The sequence below is a fragment of the Pristis pectinata genome, chromosome 10 (genome assembly GCF_009764475.1).
Source record: "Pristis pectinata isolate sPriPec2 chromosome 10, sPriPec2.1.pri, whole genome shotgun sequence".
NCBI classification, from domain to species: domain Eukaryota; kingdom Metazoa; phylum Chordata; class Chondrichthyes; order Rhinopristiformes; family Pristidae; genus Pristis; species Pristis pectinata.
The window spans coordinates 76,582,410-76,604,791 of NC_067414.1; the positions used below are offsets into that span (position 1 = coordinate 76,582,410).

General features: G+C 41.6%; 1 protein-coding gene across 4 annotated transcripts in view; it reads left to right on the forward strand.

The window, feature by feature from the left end:
• LOC127574825 (peroxidasin homolog) overlaps positions 1-16,282 on the forward strand; it is a 203,929-nt gene extending 187,647 nt beyond the window's left edge. For all 4 annotated transcript variants that reach the window (XM_052024225.1, XM_052024224.1, XM_052024226.1 and 1 more), the window contains 4 exons: positions 5,929-6,049; positions 7,668-7,806; positions 8,612-8,725; positions 14,065-16,282. In XM_052024225.1, the coding sequence (XP_051880185.1) occupies positions 5,929-6,049; positions 7,668-7,806; positions 8,612-8,725; positions 14,065-14,190 (500 nt within the window). In that variant the 3' untranslated portion in view covers positions 14,191-16,282. The remainder of the gene's footprint in view (positions 1-5,928; positions 6,050-7,667; positions 7,807-8,611; positions 8,726-14,064) is intronic.
• The last annotated feature ends 6,100 nt before the right edge of the window (positions 16,283-22,382 follow it).

A 22,382-nucleotide genomic window follows, 5' to 3' on the forward strand; every position in this document is an offset into this window, starting at 1 on the left:
TTCAAGGGTTGGGGGATGGAACAAATCCAGTTTTTAGATTCTTGCAAATTTGAAACTAGAACCTTGTTATAATTTGTCTGTGATTTCCTACCTGGCACTCTGCTGGTCAATTGCCGATGTTGGAGACTACCCCTGACAATTGAGATAAGGAATATGCTGAAAGTCAGAAGTTAGGGAGGAGGTATTGATGGTGGAATACGAGGCTGGTGGCAATGGGTGAAATGATTGGGGTTTTGGGTGTTGGGAGACGTTGATAATTGTTCCTGGAGAATAGAGGCTGAGGATTTGAATTGGAGACCGAATGCAACATGGGTTGGGGCGTCAGGTGGTGTTGGGAAATGGGTCGAGAGGACAAGAAGTGGTTATTTGCTGATTGTGGTGTTGCATACAAATTAAGACTGGGGAAGGGGCATTGCAGAATGAGAGAGAGAGAGACACAGATAGTATTTCTAGCAGGTGAGAGGCCAGAGGTTTCCATGAGAGGTGAAAGGGAGCAATTCTGCTCCCAGCCAACAAAGTATACTATAAAAATCACTTGCTCTCTGGAGCCAGCGGCTCCGGCCTTCCTTTCAGTAGCAGATTTCCTGAACTTTGGAAAACCTTCCCACCAGCTGTTTAATTTAAAGTAAGTCCCAGTTACACGATTGGAGCTTGCTTTAATTATTAAGTTTCTGACCTCTTCAAGTTGGGGTCTGTTGTAGGAGACATCATTTGCCATTGCGTGAACGGCAACAGTTTTCTGTTTTTCAGGTGTTAATTTTACCCCTCGTCCCCCTGCCACCCCCCCCCCCGCGTAAATGGAGTCATACAGCATGGAAGCAGGTTCTTCAGCCTACTGAGCCCATCAAGATAAGATCTTTATTAGTCACATGTACATCGAAACACACAGTGAAATGCATTTTTTGCTTAGTGATCTGGGGGGCAGCCCGTAAGTGTCGCCACGCTTCCGGCGCCAACATACCATGCCCACAACTTCCTAACCTGAACGTCTTTGGAATGTGGGAGGAAACCAGAGCACCCGGAGGAAACCCATGCAGACACAGGGAGAACGTACAAACTCCTCACAGACAGCGGTGGGAATTGAATCTGGGTCGCTGGCGCTGTAAAGCATTACACTAACCTCTACACTATCGTGCCTGCCCCAAGCTCCCACCAGTTGGAGTGTGGGAGTCGGGGCAGTTAATATCAATCTGATTTTCTCAATTTTAAATGAAAAGCATCTTGAGACTACACTAATTTCTGACAGGAGTGAAAGAGATAAATTACTCATTGTTTATTAGAAAACCTTTACCCAAGCACACTATAAACACTAGAATTATGCAGTGTGATTAGTATTTAAAGTAGAAACATTGAATCATAGAAAATTTATGACATAGAAGGAAGCCACTTGGCCCATTGTGGTGGGAAAAGAGCTACCCAGCCTAATCCTAGATACGAGATGAGAAGTCGTTGGTCCCAGCCAAAGCAACATGGGGTTCTACAAGTAATACCAGTGTCCTGGATATCTGCCAAGTTTCCTAATTCCATTCAGAATCTCCCAAACCGTGTCCTCTGCCAACAAGACAGACAAAGACAGCAGGTTCCCCTCCAAGTCACCACTATCTTGACCTGGAAGTGTATCGCTGGTCCTTCTTCATAGCTGAGTCGAAATCCTGGAACTCCCTACCCCAGGCGCACTCTGGGATGCATTCACCAGAACTGCAATGGTTCAAGAAGGCAGTTTATCATCACCTTCTCGAGCACAATTAGGGATGCATAATAAATCTGGCCTTGCCAGTAATGCCTAAATCCCAAAGTAAATACTTAATAATAAAAAAAACTTTACACTTCTCTGGAATAAATTTCATTTACCATTCTTATGGTCAGTTTCCTAGTATTTGCATGTGCGTTCTTTGTTGCTTCATGATGCTGGAGGTACTGCTTCCAATTCATTCGTGATGCAAACACATACTTCTCATGACTGACATTCCATGTTAGTGTTCTCTGAAAGGGGGATAAAATATCTTCTATTCCCTCAGCTTGAACAAAGAACAGTCCTAGGACACAACTGTGTGAATGCATACCTTTTACTGAATGGTGGTGTTTAATGGCAATATTATATGAATCTGGGCATTTGGACATGAAGGATATGCTTAGATTTGAAGACCAGACATAATAAGCATTCCTCCATTCAGTTTTTAGGTCAGTCGGGACCCTCAGGATATTGATAGTGGGGGACTCGGCGATGGAAATGCAATTGAATATCAAGGGTAGGTGGTTAGTTAAAAAAAACTGCAGGTAGGGGAAATCTGAAACAAACCCAGAACATGTAGGAAAACTTCAGCATATCAGAGAGCAACTGTAGAAACAAAACAGTTAATGTTTTAGGTCTGGAACACTCAGCAGAACTGAGAAAGAGAAACAAGTTAGTCTGGTAGAGGGGGGTGATGGGTGAATAATGGTGCAGTCAAAATAAGACTAAGCTCCTTTATCTGTGTGATGTGTGGCTAATGTTATATAGTCTGTAATCTTGTACCGTCTGACTATACACAAAAAGCTTAAGGGTGGCAAGCACAAATGGCCAGTTCTCATTCCAAACAGAAAGAAAGAGCGAGTAATCTGAAGTTCGATAATTCAGTTTCAAGCCCTAAAATACCACAATGTGCCCAGGTGTTGTTCCTCAAGTTTGTCTCGAGCTTTGTTGTTACAGTGCAGGAAGCCACAGACAGAGAGGGAGTGGGAAGGTGGAAACGGAAGCCCAGGTTCACCCCCGTGGACTGAATGCAGATGGTTCACAAAGTGGTCACCTAATCTGTGTTTGGTTTCTCCACTGTAAAGGAGACCATGTTGTGAATACTGGTGCAGTACACTAGATTGGGAGCACTACATTGTTTTGGTCACTGGATGGTGGGAAGGGGAAAGGTGATTAGATTCTTTTGGAGATGCCTATTACCTGGTAATTTTGTGGAGCAAATCTTACTTGCCATTTATCAGCCTATGCCTCAGTGTTTAGATCTTGCTGCATTTGTTGAGAAGTTGCAAATGAAATTGACAAGATGAGCTGTTATACTTGGCAAAAAAAAACTATTCTCTGACTGTTTCCAAAAAATAGTTCAAAGTTCTCAGTACCTCATGGGAACTTTTGAATTTGGTTAACACCAGGGCTCTCCAGCAACTATTACTGCAGCCATTTCAATAGCACAAATCCAAGATTTGCTTATATTAACAGATATGCTTGTAGTGAGCAAGCAGGACCCAATGGAGTTCACAAACACTGAAAATATTGTTTATTAATACCTAGTGCTGTGATTTCACCACTTCTCACTTCCCACTTCTCCTCATAAATCCTGCTCCATTATGGGAACTTTATAGCCGAGGAACAATGGGGAAATGGGGAAGGTAGATGTCATTGAGGCCTAAACACGTAAGAATATCAGTGGCTGGTTGCACTCCTCTCTCCATGCTTGGTTCTGTTGAAAACCCAACAATTGCCATTTTAAGTCATAAATTAACCTTGAGGCTTACCTATATTAAGATTTTATTTCTAGTCTTGTCTAATTATTTAAATGCACCTGTGACTTAAAAGGAAAATGCATTTACTATTAAACAGAAACATTTAAACATGTTTTTTCAGAGCCTAATAAATATGTAGCAGCATCTCTTCCAGCCCCTCTGTGTTTTACCTCCTCATGAGGATTAAGCAGAGACAGACCCCAGCATATCCATCAAGGAGTCCCTGGAGAGCCGCTGATTCACCTAAAACATTGACTTATTTTCCATTCAGTTTCTAATAATTTTAAAATGTTTCAGAACGCTGCTTCTGTTAGAGCCCAAAAAGTCACACATGCCAGAAAACATTGGCCATCATTTTTAAGCTGTCCCCAGTGCAAGGAAGTTGCACATTGCCAAAAGCATTTTACCACACCCACATGTTCAGACTTGCGCATTCCCTGGTGCTCAATTTATAAAATCATGTGAAAACCAGGCCAGCTCCTGTTTCCGGCTGAGTCCAGCTTGTGAGTGACTGCACAAGTGCCCTATCCTCTTTGTCCAGCAGTTCTATCAAACCCATAATCATCTGTTGTCTTTGAAGGCTGAATCAGGTTTAACTTGGATCCAGAGGAATTTGTCAGCAAGAAACAAGGTGAAAATTGGGCTATCGTCATTGAACCACACAAAGTCATTGTTGGCAGCATTTGTTTTTAAAAACAGCAAAGTTTTAGTGAAGCACTTGTATGTGTAAAGGCAGAAATTCATATTAAAAGGAAATGGTAAAATAGATAAGTGGATTCTTCAAGAAGGGAAATAGAGAGACAATGTATGTTGATGTATTATAACCACGAGCAGATAAACTATTTTAGAGTCATTTAGCACAGAAACAACCCTGCATTGCGCTATGTCCATGCCAGCCATCGTACTTTCTATGCCTTGGCAATTGAAGTTCTTTGTCCAGGTGCTTAAATGTTGTGAGAGTATCTGCCTTCACCACCACAGGCAACTTTCCAGATTCCAATCACTCTCTGTGTGGAAAACTTCCCCCTCAGATCCCCTCTAAATCTCCTACATTATGCCATGGGGAAAAGATGCTTATTATCTGCCAGTGGTATTCTCACTTTCAGAAGACTCGCACATGTATGCTGTTCTACCCTCAAGTAGCTGTTGCCTATCTATTTTCACCAAGTTCTGCCTTATTATTGAAATCCGCCTTCCCCCAATTTAGAACCCTAACTTCCAGACCATCCTTCTCTCTTTCCATAGCTACCTTGAAAATTGCAGAATTATAATGATTATCTCCAAAATGCTCCTTCACTGAATTTCCACCACTTGCCTCGTCTCATTTCCCAAGATTAGGTCCAGTACACCCCTGTCTTTCGTAGGACTATCTATGTATGGGCTCAAAACCTTTCCTGGATGTACTTTACAAACTTTACCCTATCTAAGCTCCTCACACTTAAAGCAATCCCAGTCAATATTGTGAAAGTTAAAATCCCCCACAACTATGGCCCTATTACTTTTACTATTACTATTACAAATCCCTCTGTGATTTGTCTATATATCTGCCCCATATTTATCAAACCTTCAGCTGCTATGAACCTGAGAAATTCATTATATTTGTGCTTTGTTTTGCATTAATCATAATGGAGACTCATGAGTGAGTCCACAGGTTTCCTTCCACGTTACATTTTTGAAGCACTAACTGCTACATCACTGTACTGCCCTCATGCTTAGCACTGGCTGGTGACTGTAGTCATGTGAAAAATGTTGAGCCTCAACTTTATGTGCATGTTGCACTGGGTCACGTCACTGCAATTGGCAGTGCATTGGGATTGCTAGACCTGGTCTTGAGTTTAGTTTCTATTATCTCTAAAGTTATTTCATTTTAATCCATGGTCCAATGGACACATGCATTTCAATTCAAGAAAAAGATTGCTGTTAAACTGATTAATTTTAAATTGGTTTCTTTAATTCAAAATACTTGAGGAAATGAACTGGGATCTTTATAAAATGAAAATTGTACTGGGGTGCTTTCTGGTATGTGACAACAATTTAGGAACAGCATCTTCCCCTCTGCCATCAGATTTCTGAATGGTCCATGAACACTATCTCATTATTCCTTTTTTTTTGCACTATTTATTTATTTTGTAATTTATAGTAATTTTATGTCTTTACATTGTACTGCTACCTCAGAACAACAAATTTTGCGACCTTTAAATCAGTGATGATAAATCTGATTCTGAAATGAACAATGAAGTGGCTTCACATATTATGACCATGCATGTTTATTACTTCATGAGACTGGCAATTTTCAGTGCTAGATTATTTTCAGGGACCAAAAACAATCAACAGTATTCAAAAGTTAGTTGATGTGAGAAGGGTATATTAAAAAAAAGTGCTTCAATTTCTTTCTCCCCAGTTTGTTTACACAGAATCTCTTGTATTCCTCTCCAGATTGCAGAACCAGAGGACAATTCAATGCACTGTCACACCATTTCCGTGGCAAACGTTCACCTAAATACAGCTTCCATGATGAATCACCATTAAGGAAAATGAGAATCCCAACACGTTCCAGGTTGCTTTCACTTAAAACCGGGTTGTGATATATAACCTAATAGTTTGCATATGTGGATATTGTGGGAAACTGAAGATAACTTGTAAAACATTTCAAAAGTTTTGGCACAAAGCTAGGATTAATAAGTTATCTGAGGACCCAAGTTTTGAATTAAAAGTATTTTCCCTTCACTCCCTATAGAACCAAGATTTAAAACTGTCAACATGCTAGTATTTTGAGGATTCTAGTAGTAAACTTACAAAATAGTTTTTGATTGGTATTTTTATGGGCAGATAATTGTTAGCCCACCAGCAATGCACCATCAATTGCCCATACTCACTCCCCTTAGAAATGTGGTGGCATAACTTTCTCATGAGCTGGTGCTTTGTGTTACAGAGTCACAGAGGTGCAGCATGTAAACAGGCCCTACAGCCCACCAAGTCTGCACCAGCCATCAAGCACCCATTTACACTAATCCTACACTAACCCATCTTGTGGTCATGAGGTCGAATGGGTTTATCTCTTGTGTTCTCTCATCACCTGCTATTGACTCAGTATGGGAGTCTTATTCTTCAGGGCTTGGATAGGAGCAGAACTTGATAATAGTCATTGAATTCTCCCACCCAAAGTAAATCAGTGTCAATGCTGCCTTCAGTGATCAGTGTGGAAGAGTACAGGTTCATCAGCTGAGGGAGGTTGGAGGTTTCATTGCTGCTATACACGTGGAAAGGAAAAAGTATTGCAAGGGTGTTGAGGAGGATCGGGAGAAGGTGCTATTTCAAAGAACTGGCACAGCACGATGGGTTGAATAGCCTCCTCCTGTTCTTCAATCCTTGTCCCTTTTAAAGGAATCTTTCCCACCAGAATCCAACCCAGAATCCCCCATCAGTAAACGGCATGATCCTGGATTGTGGATTGGTGGTGTCTCCATATCCTTATGAACCCGACAATAATGTGAATTATTTCTTTCTATTTGTATATAGGGACAGTTAACAATAACTTCCACCTTCCACAATGTGCCTTGAAAATAATCTGTTCACTGTTACATGCAGCAAATTTTTAATCTTTGTTTAATTATTCATAGTCATACAGCACAGAAATAGGCCTTCAATCCTCTGAGTCCACGCCAAACAGCAACCACCCATTTACATTTATCCCATTTTACTCTCTGCGCACTCCCCTCAACTCCATCCAGATTCTGCACCCACTTACACTTCAGGGCAATTTACAGTAGCCAACTAACTTACCCACCTGCACGTCTTCAGGATGTGGGAGAAAACCAGAGCACTAGGGGAAACTGATGCGGTCACAGAGAAAATATGCAGACTCCACACGGAGCAGGAGGTCAGGATCGAACCTGGATCACTGGATGTGTGAGATGGCAACTCTACCAGCTGAGTCACTGCCACCCAGCTATTAGTTGCAGCAATGGGGAGCTTGGGATCTTTCGCAAAAGATAGACTAAGGTTGCCAAAATGGCTTCCCTCACCCCTGATTATCTTTTGAACCTTACTCTCTCAGCTGTAGAAATCAAATTGATAATAACTTATCATTTAAGTATTTGAAAACTGGCACAATAGGCTTCTGTTTATATCTGATTGTTGCTAATGTCATTTTCCTTTTAAAAATATCCTTGCAGTTCTCTGTCGAATGCATTTCATGCTGACAATCTAACTTTGACATTGAAAGCCGCTTCTGTAAAAGCTGATGACAGCACAAATGATTTCCAGAGTTTTGTGACTGACATACAGAAGACCATCACGGGTCTTCAAAATCAGGTGAAGAGACATTTATAGGTAAAAGAAATTAGTTAGGACCTGTGCATTGATGAGTCGGGTTGTGGTGTGTGGTTTGTTTGTGGATCCAGTCCACTGCTGGGAAATACAGAAGCACACAAGCCCTGGAATGCTGTGTGAATTTAACGGGGGTGGGGGGTGGAGGGGTTGGTGGGACAGCCATGTGGGGGGTGGCAGATTGGAAAGAGGAAGGGACAAGGATTAAGTGTGAAGATGGAGATTGAAATTGGTAGAAGGATGGAGGGCATTGTTCAAGTTGGGCAACTAATACTCGGGAAGGGATCATTGGTAGTCAGGAGGGGGTGTGGGTTGAAGTTGTGAGTCGATCAGTTATTGGAATATGGAGTTGTAGTTTGGGGCATTGGTTGGCAAATTGGTGCGTGGGGGTTTGAGTTCTTTTTTTTGGGGGTGGGGGTTAGGGTTAAGGCGAGGGAGTTGGAGGACAGTTGATTGCTCCTGGGGATTGGAGTAGATGTTGAGTGCCCGAGAGAAAGATGTTGAAGTGTAGGCTAAGGAGGTTGGTAGTTGAGTAGACAACTTAAGTCAGGGCTGACGCTGGACTCATCCAGGCTCATCCCTGCAATACCCGACCAGTTGCATGGGACATCTGGTGAATAGCAAAGAAATTAAATCAATATTTTTGTGAACCTGATCCTGTATTACAGTTCTGTGCACTGTGCCACTTGAACAAGATGCCACTCTGGCTGCCTAGGTCGATCGGTGGTGGATGGAGATCTCCTTGCCTCTAATTGTGCTGATCAATGACTTGTTTTGTGTACTTGCGCAGATTAAAAAACTTGAAGCACGTCTCAGTAAATCTAGTTGCACTGATGCAAAAGCAAGAGAGCGATCCAGTGATGAGGAGTGGAAGGAAGACTCCTGCACCACCTGCAAATGCAAGGTAAGATTGCAGAGGTTTGAGGCAGCAGCAGTATCTTTTAAACCAGTGGAATTTGTAGTGCTGATTGTGACAGCACCATACACAAACTCTAAGTATTTTAATTCTACTTAGTGAAGCTATGAAGAGACTGCATTCAGGCTCTCCATAAAATTACGTGGCATAGGAGGAGACCATTTGAAGCTACTATATCGTTGTTGGTCACTAAAAAAACCTAAAGAGAATAATTCCACTTTCTGGCTCTTGGTCTATAACATAGAACAGTGCAGCACTGGACAGGCCATTTGGCCCACAATGTTATGCCGATCTTCATGCCAATTCATAGTAAATGTCCTCCTGTTTAAGGTAAGATATCCTTATTAGTCACATGTACCACACACAGTGAAATGCATCTTTTGCGTAGAATGTTCTGGGGGCAGCCCGCAAGTGTCACCACACTTCCGGCGCCAACATAGCATGCCCACAACTTCCTAACCTGTACGCCTTTGGAATGTGGGAGGAAACTGGAGCACCTGGAGAAAACCCACGCAGACATAGGGAGTTTTTTCCCTCATTGTTTACGTTGGTGATGAAGATGAACAAGCTGCAGGTTCAGTTGCTGTCACTTTGAATGTCATCCATATTCCTCTATCCCTTTCATGTTCATGTGTCTACCTAAAAGCCTCTCACGTCACCTTTAAACTCCCCCCACTCTCCCCTCTCCCCCCTGCCCACCCCACCCCTTAACCTTAAAAGCATGTCCTCTGGTGTTTGACATTTCTATCCTGGGGAACAGATTCTGACTGTCTACCCTATGTATGCCTCTCATAATTTTAAAAACTTCTATCAGGTCTCCCCTCAGCCTCTGATGCTCTGTAAAAGGATAGTAAGGGACAAAATTTGTCCCCTAGAAGATCAGAGTGGTCTTCTATGTGTGGAGCCTCAGGAGATGGGGGAGATCTTAAACAGTTTTTTTGCATCAGTATTTACTCAGGAAACTGGCACAGTGGTTATGGAAGGAAGGGAAACAAGCAATAGTGTCATGGAACATATAGAGATTAAAGAGGAGGAGGTGCTTGCTGCCTTACAGTGAATAAAGGTAGATAAATCCCCTGGGTTTGACATGATATTTCCTTGGACCTTGAGAGAAACTAGTGTAGAAATTGCAGGGGCCCTGGCAGATATATTTAAAATGTCCTTAGCCACGGGTGTGGTGCCGGAGGACTAGAGGGTAGCTCATGTTGTTCCATTGTTTAAAAAAGGCTCTAAAAGTAAATGAGGTAGTCACAGGCCGGTGAGCCTGACATCAGTAGTAGGTAAATTATTGAAAGGTGTTCTGAGAGATCAGGTTTACAAGTATTTGGACAGCCAAGGGCTGATTAAGGATAGTCAGCAAGGCTTTGTGTGTGGTAGATCATGTTTAATGAATTTTGTAGAGTTTTTCAAGGAGGTTACCAAGAAAGTAGATGAAGGAAAGGCTGTGGATGTTGTCTACATGGACTTTAGTAAGGCCTTTGGGAGGTTAGTTCAGAAGGTTCAGACACTAGGTATCCATTGGAGAGGTTGTAAACTGGTATTGGTATTGGTTTATTATTGGATTCGAAATTAGCTGTGTGGGAGAAGACAGAGTGGTAGTGGATGGTTGTTTCTCAAACTGGAGGCCTGTGACTAGTGGTGTGCCTTAGGGATCTGTGCTGGATCCATTGTTGTTTGTTGTCTATATCAATGATCTAGATGATAATGTGGTAAATTGGATCAGTAAGTTTGCTGATGACACTGAGATTGGAAGCATTGTGGACAGCGATGAAGACTTTCAAAGCTTGCAGAGGGATCTGGACCAACTGGAAAAATGGGCCAGAAAATGGCAGATGGAATTTAATGCAGACAAGTGTGAAGTGTTGCATTTTGGAAGGACAAATCAAGGTAGGACATACACAGTAAATGGTAGGGCACTGAGGAGTGCAGAGGAACAAAGGGATCTGGGAGTTCAGATACATAATTCCATGAAAGTGGTGTTGCAGGTAGACAGAGTTGTAAAGAAGGCTTTGGCATCCTGGCATTCATAAATCAAAGTATTGAGTATAGGAGTTGGGATGTTATGGTGAGGTTGTATAAGACATTGGTGAGGCTAAATTTGGAGTATTGTGTGCAGTTCTGGTCACCTAACTATAGGAAGGATATTTGTAAGATTGAAAGAGTACAGAGGAGATTTACTAGAATGTTGCTGGGTCTTCAAGAGTTGAGTTACAGGGAAAGACTGAACAGGTAGGACTTTATTCCTTAGAGCACAGAAGAATGAGGGGAGATTTGATAGAGGTTTACAAAATTATGAGGGGTATAGACAGAGTAAATGCAAGTAAGCTCTTTCCACCTAGATTAGGAGAGATAAGTACGAGAGGACATGGCTTTAGGGTGAAAGAGGAAAGATTTAGGGGGAACATTAGGGGGAACTTCTTCACTCAGAGAGTGGTGGGAGTGTGAAATGAGCTGCCATCTGACGTGGTAAATGTGGGCTCACTCTTAAGTTTTAAGAATAAATTGGGTAGATACATGGATGGGAGAGGTCTGGAGGGTTATGGACTGGGTGCAGGTCAATGGAACTAGCAGAATAAAGTTCCGGCACAGACTGGAAGGGTCAAGTGGCCTGTTTTCTGTGCTGTAGTGTCCTATGGTTCTAAGGAGAACAACCCAAGTTTGTCCAACCTTTCCTTATAGCTCATACCCTCTAATCCAGGCAGCGTCCTGGTAAACCTTTTCTGCACCCTTTCCACAGTCTCCACATCATTCCTGTAATGGGGTGACCAGAACTGCACGCAATACTCCAAGTGCAGTCTGACTGAAGTTTTATACAGCTGTAGCGTGACTTCCTTACTCTTATACTCAACACCCCTACCAATGAAGGCAAGCATTTCATATGCTTTCTTTACCACCTTATCCACTTGTATAGCCACTTTCAGTGAACTATGGACAAACTAACATTGTCAATTAGGGTATATCATTTATCTCTCCATGTACTTTTGAACTGGAAAGGTTTCTGTTTCATTTACTCTGGTGAAAACCTGTTTATTTAACATACCTGTTACACATTATCTCAAACCTGTGTTGCCTAATTTATGGATCTTTGCTCTTAAAAGAAGTCCTTCTAATTGCCCTGCCTGGACTTCTAACTATGTTAAATCTGCCTTCAGCTACCTTCTGTTCTTCAGAAAGCACCCAATCTTTCTTTTACAACTGAACTTCTCTAACCCTGGCAACATCCCCATAAGTTTCCACTCTCCCTACTTTAGTGCTATACTGTCCTTTCTGTGGTGACTTCACCCGTACCAGTGCTGTCGCTGTGGCCTGACTTGTGCTTTTTAGACTTCCAATAGCATGACACCTTGTTATTGTATGCCTTGCCTTGGCCACCTTATCTACCTGGTCTGCTACTATGGGCTTAAATTCCGATCTCCCTCTTCCTCTAAACTATTCTGCATTCCAGCATTTCCTGTGCATTCTGTTGTCCAGTTTGCCCTCTCTTGGTTCATTAACTTGCACTTCTCTCAAATGAATTCCAATTTTCTCCACCCAACCAGTCTGTTGAAATCTTCTTGCAGTCCACGTCTTTCTTCCCTTCTATCAATCACGGCTGAAGGCAAAGGCTCTGGGCCCTGACAATATTCCTGCAATAGAACTGAAGACTTGTTCTTCAGAACTTGCTGCACCCTTGGTCAAGTTGTTTCAGTGCAACTACAATGCTGGCATCTACCTGACTGTGTGGGGAAAAATTACCCAGATATGTCCTGTCCACAAGAAGCAGGACAGATCCAACCCACCAGATATCGCCCCATTAGTCAACTCTCAATCATCAGTAAAGTGAAGGAAGGGACAATCGACATGCTGACTGTGTGACAGCGCTTAGCGACAACCTACTCACGGAAGCTCAGTTTGGGTTCTGCCAAAGTCTCACAGGTCCTAACCTCATTACAGCCTTAGTCCAAACATGGACAAAAGATCTAAACTCCAGAGGTGAAGTGAGAATAACTCACACAGATTGTGCAATGTTCAGCACCATTTGCGACTCCTCAGATAATGAAGCAGTCCATATTCAACTGCAGAAAAACCTGGACAATATCCAGGCCTGGGCTGATAGGTGGCAAAGATTGTTGATGCCAGACAATCCTGCACCTCCCTCCTTAACAGCATTGTGGATGTATCCATACTGGAAAAATAAACAAAATTATCTGGTATTATCTGCAAATTTGGTTCAGAAGGCAGGATTCCTTTAGCCTTCCTGATTACCTGTTGAACCTGTATGCTAGTCTCTCTGGTTCATCTGTGTTGTTTTTATCCATTTAAATAATAATCTCCATTATTCATTCTTCCTTCCAAAGTTCACATGTTCCCACATTGTACTCCATTTGCCAACTTTTTGTCCACTCTCTTAACCTTTCAGTATCTCTGTAAATTCCTTGTCCTGGCAGCTTGCCTTGTCACCTAATGTTGTATCATCCACAGTACATTAGCTTTCTTCCTCTAAATCAGTAATAGGAGGAGATTTATCAGAAATGTGAGGGATAAGTATTTTTTTTGACAGTGATTGATATCCGGAACACGCTGCCAGAGGAGGTGGTGGAATCAGAAACAATTACTCTGTTTAAGAAGCATTTAGACAGACACGTATATAGGCAAGGCACAGAAGAATAGGTTCCTAATGTGGGCAAATGGGATTAGTGTAGATAGGCAAAACAAAGTCAGCATAGACATGGTGGGTTGAAGGGTCTGTTTCTGTGCTGTAGTACTCTATGACTAAGGGATTTCTGTTCTCTTTGATCTCTCTCTTCCTCCTTATGTACTGGAAAACTGAAAATAAGAGCTCCTTTATACTTCTAGTTTGCCCAAGCAGCTTGTTTTCTCCTTCTTGGTTTCTTATTTTGTACTCCTTTGCAGGATTCAAAATTTATCCCAGTCTTTGGGCCTACCACTGACTTTTTCCACCTCCCATGTTTTCTTTTTCAGTTTAATCCCCTCCTTAGCTTCCAACATGACCAACCACATTTTTGTCCTCCTTTTGTCTTTTGTTTGCCAATATTGGACTGACTTTATTTTTCTTCAAGAAAGGAATGATTTCCACGTTTTTTCCAGTCTTTATAAGGTCTTCATTGCAGTTGAGCATTAACATGATGAAGTGTAAAGTTGTTCAGAAGTACTTGCTTGTCATCAGCCAGGGATTATGGTCTGATTGATATTGAATTCTGGGGAGAAAACAGATAATTGAAAGCAGTAAGAGACTAATTGCACTCTAACAGTCTAGGTTAGGATACAGTGCTTGATTTAATTTAATTCATACTTGAATCAAACCAGTTTTCTGTTGTGTTTTTCAGGAAGGACAGCTTACCTGCTTTGTTGAAACATGTCCACCAGCCAGTTGTGTTAATCCTGTACAGATGGAGGGAGTTTGCTGTCCGGTCTGCGCAAAACAAGCCTTGAGACAAGATGAGAAGTCCTAAACTCTCACTGCAGAACTGAAGGGGATATACGGTCCTTTATATTCTCCAATGAGTTGTGACGTCTGGATGTCAGTGTGAATACTGTGTGCTTTCAAAACTACCCATGAGTATTCAGTCAAAAATGGAAAGAAAACATCAATTTGAAGAAATCCTGAGAAATATTAAACAAAAGTGCTCGAATGCATGCTTCATGTTAACTGGTTATAAATCAGTAACGTAGTTAAACATTATATGTGCATGTACCGTGTATGTACTGTCAAAGAGAACCACAATGCAAAAGTATTGAAAGGGAAGTAGTATGTTATCTATGACAGGGTGATTTCAATTTGTCTGCCATGTTTTCTTAGTAAGAAGCTTCTCAGGTTCAAAATGCCAAAATGAAAGTGGTGCTACATGTATCATCTTGTATATGATATTATAGTGAATAGCAGGAGCTAACATACCATAACATTTCCAGACTCCTTTATTTGCTTCAAAGCAAAATCTATCTCAAGAACTCCTCTAGTTCAGCATACATATGTTCATATGTCTTTGCTTTTTGAATGAGTGTGAAAAATAGTTTGAGGAGGAATAAAAACACTAAAGCAGTGTTTTTTTTATAAATATATATATTATTTTTTACTCTGTTATAGAGTCCCAGGTGTTTTGTGTGCTAGAAATCCTAAAGTCTTTCACCCTTCCAAGGTGTTGAGACTTGTAGGCTGTTCTTTTAGTTACTGTGGCTCTGCTCGGAAATAATGTGAAGATGTATTTGTACTTATCGGACATTTGGTACATAGATGCCTACTAATTTGCAGGTTGGTGTACATACTACATTGAAAAAGTGCTTGTGGTTTTTCACTAATTGGCACTGTATGTCAGCGTTCTCACACAATGGGTAAGATTTTTTTAAATCAATCTAGATTAGAACATTTAAAGAGGTTTTTTTTAAGTTTTTGTGGCCTGGCTACTGAATTTTCAGCTCTAACCATTACACCTTGGATTTATGGCATTTTGCACTTCCTGAATTTTTTTTGGATAACGTTTTATGTACTGGTAGTTTTTTTTACATTGTTGGAATTTGTTACTGTATACAGGCATAAGAAATGGGGAGGGGGATGGGAGGGCAGGGTATAAAAGGGGCTTCTTACTCCCTGATTATTTACTGAAAAGCTGTGCTAACCAATGAAACAGTATTAAATACCATCTAATATTTCTAATCATTGTTTCTTTATTGTTGGGAAGAAATTTTATTTATTTACTCAGTCGGATGTGAATTGGTCACTTTTATTCATCAATGAAGGATATGTAATAGTTTTTAAAGTAAAAGTAGTCATACCTCAACCTTTTCACTCAAGGTGCTAATTGATTTAAAAGCAACATTATAAAGTTACTTTAAAAGAAAAAGTAGCCATATTTGCAATATGCCAAAACGTGTCATAAATTTATTAACATGGACCCCCTTTTTAAGTTATTGTAATACTGAAAAGATTTGGGGTAGAAAAAAATCAGTGCTTCACAGCAGCAACAAAATCTCATGTGATTTAATGTTTTTTTGTAGGATCTCTTGGTAAAAACATACCAGCTATTTACAGGAAAAGTTAATTTTCATGACTTTCAATGTTAAGGTAGTCTTTTCCAGAGCTTCTCGGGTATAAAGGAACAATGTAGTATTATGGAAAATATTAGCTGTCATTTCTGCTCAAAGAAAATGTGCCTGGGTTTCATTTATGTTTGGAAATCTGTTGTATTTTTGTTTTGGGAAAATGCAAAGAGCTGGTGAAAGCTTCACAGGCCAAGTGGCATCTCCAGTGCTGTATGATTCTTTGCAGGCTATGATACTGATTAATTAATTGTTCTGTTCGAACAATGCAAGGCATTTCTGCTGCTTTGGTATTATTTTCCATTTCTCCTAACAGCAGTGCTGATTAGTTTTTATACTGAACATTGTCCGTGTTGAATTTGTTCACACTGTCCTTATGCTGAAAGTCTTAATAGCCATATTAGTTTAATGAGACAGAACAGGAGAACAGCCTATGCTCTTTACATAGCATAAAATAATAAATTTACCAAAGAGATGTTTGCACTGTGTAATACTTTTGTACGAACCAAATTAAACAGACCACAATATCTGAAATATGCAGTGTCATTTTCATAGTGCCATTCAGTTACGCCAAACATGTAATAGTTCATTTAAAGGTGTCGGTGGAATAATCCGTATTAGCAGGCTGTTTTTTTTTCCATTCAAGATTGTTTGCAATAACATAATTTGCAGGTGCAATATTTATCAGTCTTTCAAGGAAATCTGAAAGATCATACCAAAAGTGCAAGTCGTTGGGTCAGATTGCACTAAAGGGAATTGCTGGTGCCAGACATCTGTGCCTGCACACTGCAGTGCAGAGGCAAGAAGGATGCTGGAGTCTAGTCTGTCCCTGCATTTCTGATTGAACCTGGGAATGTTCCATGATGTCCTGAGTTGGGACCGGAGCCACTTCATATCTGGCCCCACAGTTTTGCTCCGGCCAAAGCTGGTGCTTCTAAAGCAATCCCACTCATTGAATCGGATTGCTGACCTATACAAGAAAGGTAAGTGATTTGTTCCTTAATATTAACATTCCTAATTTACATAAATCACTAAATATTGTTTAATGATTTAATTGCTTTTCAACTGTTTTTGAATGTCTCTGATCTTGAGAGACATTTGTTCAGGGTAGAAAAGACCTTTGGCAGAACGAGCTGTTGGAAGACCATCAAGATGGTCCATGGGTAGGGCCTTAGTTTCTGCTCTGCTTTGTGGTACCAAGAAGATGTTAGGAACTGCAGGGCTAGTACAGTGACAAATGCAAGGAATGGGCCTGGTCCAACACAATACGACTGATTTCCCACTTATGTTAAACATAAGTAGGTATGTGGGCTGAGGATTGGCAAATGGCTTTCAATCCAGATAAATGTGAGATATTGCATTTTGGGAGATGAAACCAGGGTAGAACAAATATAGTGAATGGTAGGGTCCTGGGGAGTGTTATGGAACAGAGGGACCTGGGAGCGTAAGTGCATAGTTCACTGAAAGCAGCGTACTAGATAAATAGGATGGTGAAGAAGGCGTTTGGCACGCTGGCCTTCATCAGTCAGGGCATTAAGTATAGGAGTTGGAAAGTTATGATGCAGAAATATACGACGTTGGTGAAGCTGCACTTGGAGTATTGTGTACAGTTTTGGTCACTCTGTTATAGGAAAGACGTTAGTAAACTCGAAAGAGTGCAGAAAAGATTTACCAACATGTTGCCTGGACGTGGGGGCCTGAGTTACAAGGAGAATTTGCATTGACTAGGCCTTTATTCCCTGGAACATAGGAGATTGCGGGTGACTTGATAGAGGTATATAAGATAATGAGGGGAATAGACAGAGTGAAAGCACATAGTCTTTTTTCCTAGAGAAGGGGTGCAAAAAAACAAGAGGGCATAGGTTTAAGGTCAGAGGTGAGAGACATCAGGTGCAGCTTCTTCACACAAAGGGTGGTGTGTATTTAGAATGAGCTGCCAGAAATTGTGGTTGAGGTGGGCACATTAGCAACATTTAAAAGCCATCCAGATAAATAAGTACATGGATAGGAAAGGTTTAGAGGGCTATGGGCCAAACGCCGGCAGGTGGGACTAGCTCGCTGGGCAACACAGTCAACATGAATGAGTTGGGCCCAAGGGCCTGTTTCCATGCTGGATGATTCTGACTCTAGTTCCTGCTAATTTTAAGTTTGCACCAGGTCTCCCTGGGGTTCACTGGTACCCCCTTGATGCTTCCCCACAGAGCACTGATTCAATATAACATACTTGTTCCTGCAGTTCAGACACTCAGACATCCACTTGGGTTGTGCATTGCTGTGCTGGGAAGCCTGGTGCAAACTTCTGCCTCTTCTGCTGCCCACTGAGCTTAATGCCATATCTCCAGATGGCAGGGGAAGGGTGTCTGGTGGGAAAGGTGGCTTCCATCACATTCAGCAGGAGGTGATGAGGGGGACTTGTAGATTCAGAGCATTCTGTCCACAGGTGGGGCAGCTGTGCCAATCCCTGGCAATGCCCCCATGCAACGAGCAGCCTGAGCCCACATCTCAGCCCTCACAGGCAGCCCCTCTACATTGTCTTGAAGTTCAGGCCCGACTGAGCTGTGGGCCAATAAGCTGTGGGTCACTACAGGAGGAAGAGAGGAGACGCACAGGTTCCCAGCACAGCAGCGGGAAGGGCTGAGTTCCTGTCACCAATGCACCTCTAGATTTGTAAAGCTCTCATCGCCCCATTTAGTGCTGATTCCACCAGTGTTCTCATTCCTGGGCATTAAGCAAGATACCAGTGTCAATTTTTCATTGAGACAACAAGGTGGATAAAATCCACCAATGATGCAATGGTGAGTGAGGCCAACTAGCATGTTAAAAGTCGTATGTTGCCAGAGAGGTCCAACAATTATGCAAACTTTAAATGGTGAAAAGGAGAATTGAAATGTATAAATTGAGCTAATCGTTGAATATGCTTGGGACAGTGGGGTGGGGGAGGTAGTTTGTAGGCAGGTGGGAGGAAAGAACGGGAGCAAGAAAAGTGTTGGGATGAAAAATGGAGATGGGAACACTTCGATTGAAAGCCAGATTGTAATGCCAATGGGCGAGTGCAGCTTTTTTAAGAGCTGTATGAAATATTCCAAAGCCGTTAACTAAAACAGAATCAAGAATGTTGACACAGCGTCATCATAACTTGAAGAAAGACCTCTTGGAGGAAGAGGAGAGAGAAAAATGGAAGGATACAAGTTTTACACTGAAAATTCCAGAGCTTAAGACTTTGCAGCTGAGGTCATAATTGTGAATGATGGGGAGATTAAGTCAAAATCTGAAAGTGGTGGAAATAACAGGTCAGCAGTACATGTGGAGAGCGGAAAAACTGAATTAATGACCCTTCATCGGAACTGAAAATGTGTGGAAAATAAACGTGCTTTAAGTTGCAGAGTGGCAAAGACCGGAGAGAAGAAAGGGAACATCAGGAGTCCAAGGTTCTTAAGGTGACATGTCTTTCACCAGCAGTCAAAGAGAAGGACCAAAGGAACATGTTGGAACTGAGAAATGTAGAGCACAACAATTGCTGGAAATCTGAAATAAAAGAACACTAGAAATGCCAAGCAGTTCAGGCAGCATCCGTGGTGAGAGAGAAAGTAACTGAGTTTGTGCTACAGGTAAATGTTATGGTAAAGACTGGCCAGTTCTGATACAAAGTGGAAAAGCCTAGATAACCAAAATTGATGAATTCCACCTTGGGTATCAAAGGCTGTAATGTGACGAGACAGGAGATGGGACATTGTTCCTTGAGCTTACATTGAGGATTGTTGACACGGTTGAGAGGCCAAAGATAGCTCACCATGGGGATGGAAAATTAAAGGTGATGGAATCTCGTGGTCACCTTTGTGAACTGACTGAAGGGGTTCTGTAAAGTGGTCACTCATCTCAATTTGGTTCCTCTGATGTAGAGGAGACCATAATGTTGGCACTGAATGCACTACACTAGCTGGGAAGAAGTGCAAGTCCTATCACATTGCAGCCTTTGAGACTTCGCTTAAAAGGACTGTTCGGGTCCCTGAATGGTGAAAAGGGAATGGTGAAAGAGCGAGTGTTGTATAGGGAAGTGCTGCAAGAAGGAAAATGGTAGGTGGAGAGGGAAGTGCAATGAGTCCTGCCGGAATGCTGGGAAGGGAAGAGAGTGGAGGGGACGATGTGACTGGTAGTGAGCATTATGGAGGATGATCCATTGATTGGTGGGGCTGGTGAGGTTGAAGGTGAGCACAAGGAACTCGCTTCTTCTTCCATCCAGGATGGGATGAGAGTAGAAATACAGGAAATGGAAGAGATGGAGTCAAGAACCCTGTTGCCCTCTTATTATATATGGTAGGTGGGAAGTTACGGCTAAGGAAAAAGGAAGATGTTGCAAAGGCAGTTGCCCCACAGTTCCATGTATCCTACAGAAGGTCTAATGATCAGAACAGATATAACAGGAAAACAGAGAATAGAAAGGGGTTTCTATGGGAAATGAAAAGGAGGATCAACTTAAATATTTACCCTCCTGTTATAAAGCCTACAAACATTGGAAATTCTCTTTAATAATCTGTTCAAACTCATAATTTTAAACACTTTGAGTAAAGACAGCAAAAAGGAGATTTAAACAAAGGACAGCAATGCCACCTTCTCCAGTCTACCACGTAATCCGTCACTTCTGGAACCATTCTACAATTCTGTACACTTCTTGGAGCCTTCATGTACTTTCTAAAAGTGTGATGCTGAAAACTGGACATGATGCTTCTGGAAGAGGAGCATTAGACATGTTTTCTAAATGGGTGTAGCGTATCTTCCTGGATTTTTATAAAATTCAAGCTTGCATTGAACTTTGAATTTGATAGTCTGTCCTGTCACCTACCAAAATTGGTGCGGAGTTTTCTCCGGCTCTCTTGTGCCAGCTTAAAAGTTGTGACATTTAGCTTATATTGTCACTTCCCACTTCCTTCCACTGCTTTTCTGCACTGAGTCTTGTTCACTAGGTGTACTCCCATTCCACCAGTCTACCTATGCCTTCCTACATCTTTACAGCTCAAACACTTCCAAATTTTCTGCCCTTTGCTAATTCCCAGGACTAAATCCTGAAGAGCACTGCTGTTATTTATTCATTTATGGGATGTGGACATTGTTTATTGCTGATCCCTAATTGCCTTTGAATTGAGGACACCATTAAAAGTCAACCACATTGGTGAGTCTGGAGTTGTGCGTAGGCATTCTGCCCTCGGGTTAGTACTTTTGTGCTCTATACCTGCACTCAGGGCCGAGTCCAGAGCACAGTGAGAGATCAGCGGCATCAGCATCTCACCTCTAGACTTTCACATAGCAGTGTTCCGATGCGGATGTGCAACAAGAGCCACGATGCTCTGTGGGATTACCAGTCACGTTTAATCTGAATCCAACCCAATATCATCTCCTGTAAATAGCAATTGAGTGAATTGGATCAGGTCCCCCTCAGCCTTGTCTGCTCGAAGGGAAACTAACCCAGCCCATCCAGCGTTTTCCCATAATTGAAACATTCCATCCCAGGCAACATCCTGGTGAATCTCCTCTCTGGTAACCAGAACTAACATGGCACTCCAGCTGTGGCTGAACCAGTGTTTTATCTGACTGTAACATAACCTCGCTGCTTTTATGTTTTCTGCCTGGCCTTTACCCAGTCTGACCCAAATGTGACTCCTGACCCACCACTGTGGTCAATTGACTCTGAACTACCTCTTCAGTTCAGGAGTAATTTGGGTTTGAACAACAAATGCCAGTGTCATTTGCATCTCATGAATGAAGAAGCAACTCCCATTGACTTTCCCTTTAGCTGCAATATCTGGTTACATTGTATGTCTGCTTTGATTATTCAGAGCATAAACATGAAAAGATTAATTCATATGCAACCCACAAACATTAAAATCATGACCATCTTTGAGTTTCCAATACAGTGAGAATATTTCATTCAAGATTTTTAAGATGCCAGAATCTGATAAATGTTTAATTCTGATTCAACAAAATCTATTCTAGATGATCACAAGAAGTAAGTTCTGTATTTTAAGAGTGGCGGCCTTCCACATCTTTGTGGTTGACCAGGGCTACACTGCCTTCATGAGAGGAATTAAATTGAATGCCAATGTGTGGCCAGATCATCAGATTTTTATTTGTGTCCCCATACAATGAGAACTATTATATCTTAGAATTCATCAAAGAGCACATTTTTTCTCCATAAAACAAAGCTAATACATTGTGGCATGCAACTATTATTGCTTATATAGAAAAACGGAAAATGCTGTGAATCAGACAGCATCTGTGAGGAGAGAAACAGGCTGGTGACCTTTCATCAGAACCAGCAATGCTTATTGTTTCTGTCACATACATTAGGCAATGAAGATCAACTTATTAAAACAAAATTGCTCTACATTATGATTGCAGATGACATATGAATAAGGGAAGCATTATGAGCAATGTTCTTCGTGAATAAAGGAGAGAAAACTTCAATTTCCATCCCACCCATGTTGCCCAAATAAGTCTCTGATGTTTTGAGGTTTTTGGACTAATACCCCATCCTTATCGTTTTTCCAAAATTGCTGCTTCAATTGGAAGGAGTGTTTGTGTGCCTGAATGGTGGGAAGGGAAGATGTGAAAATAT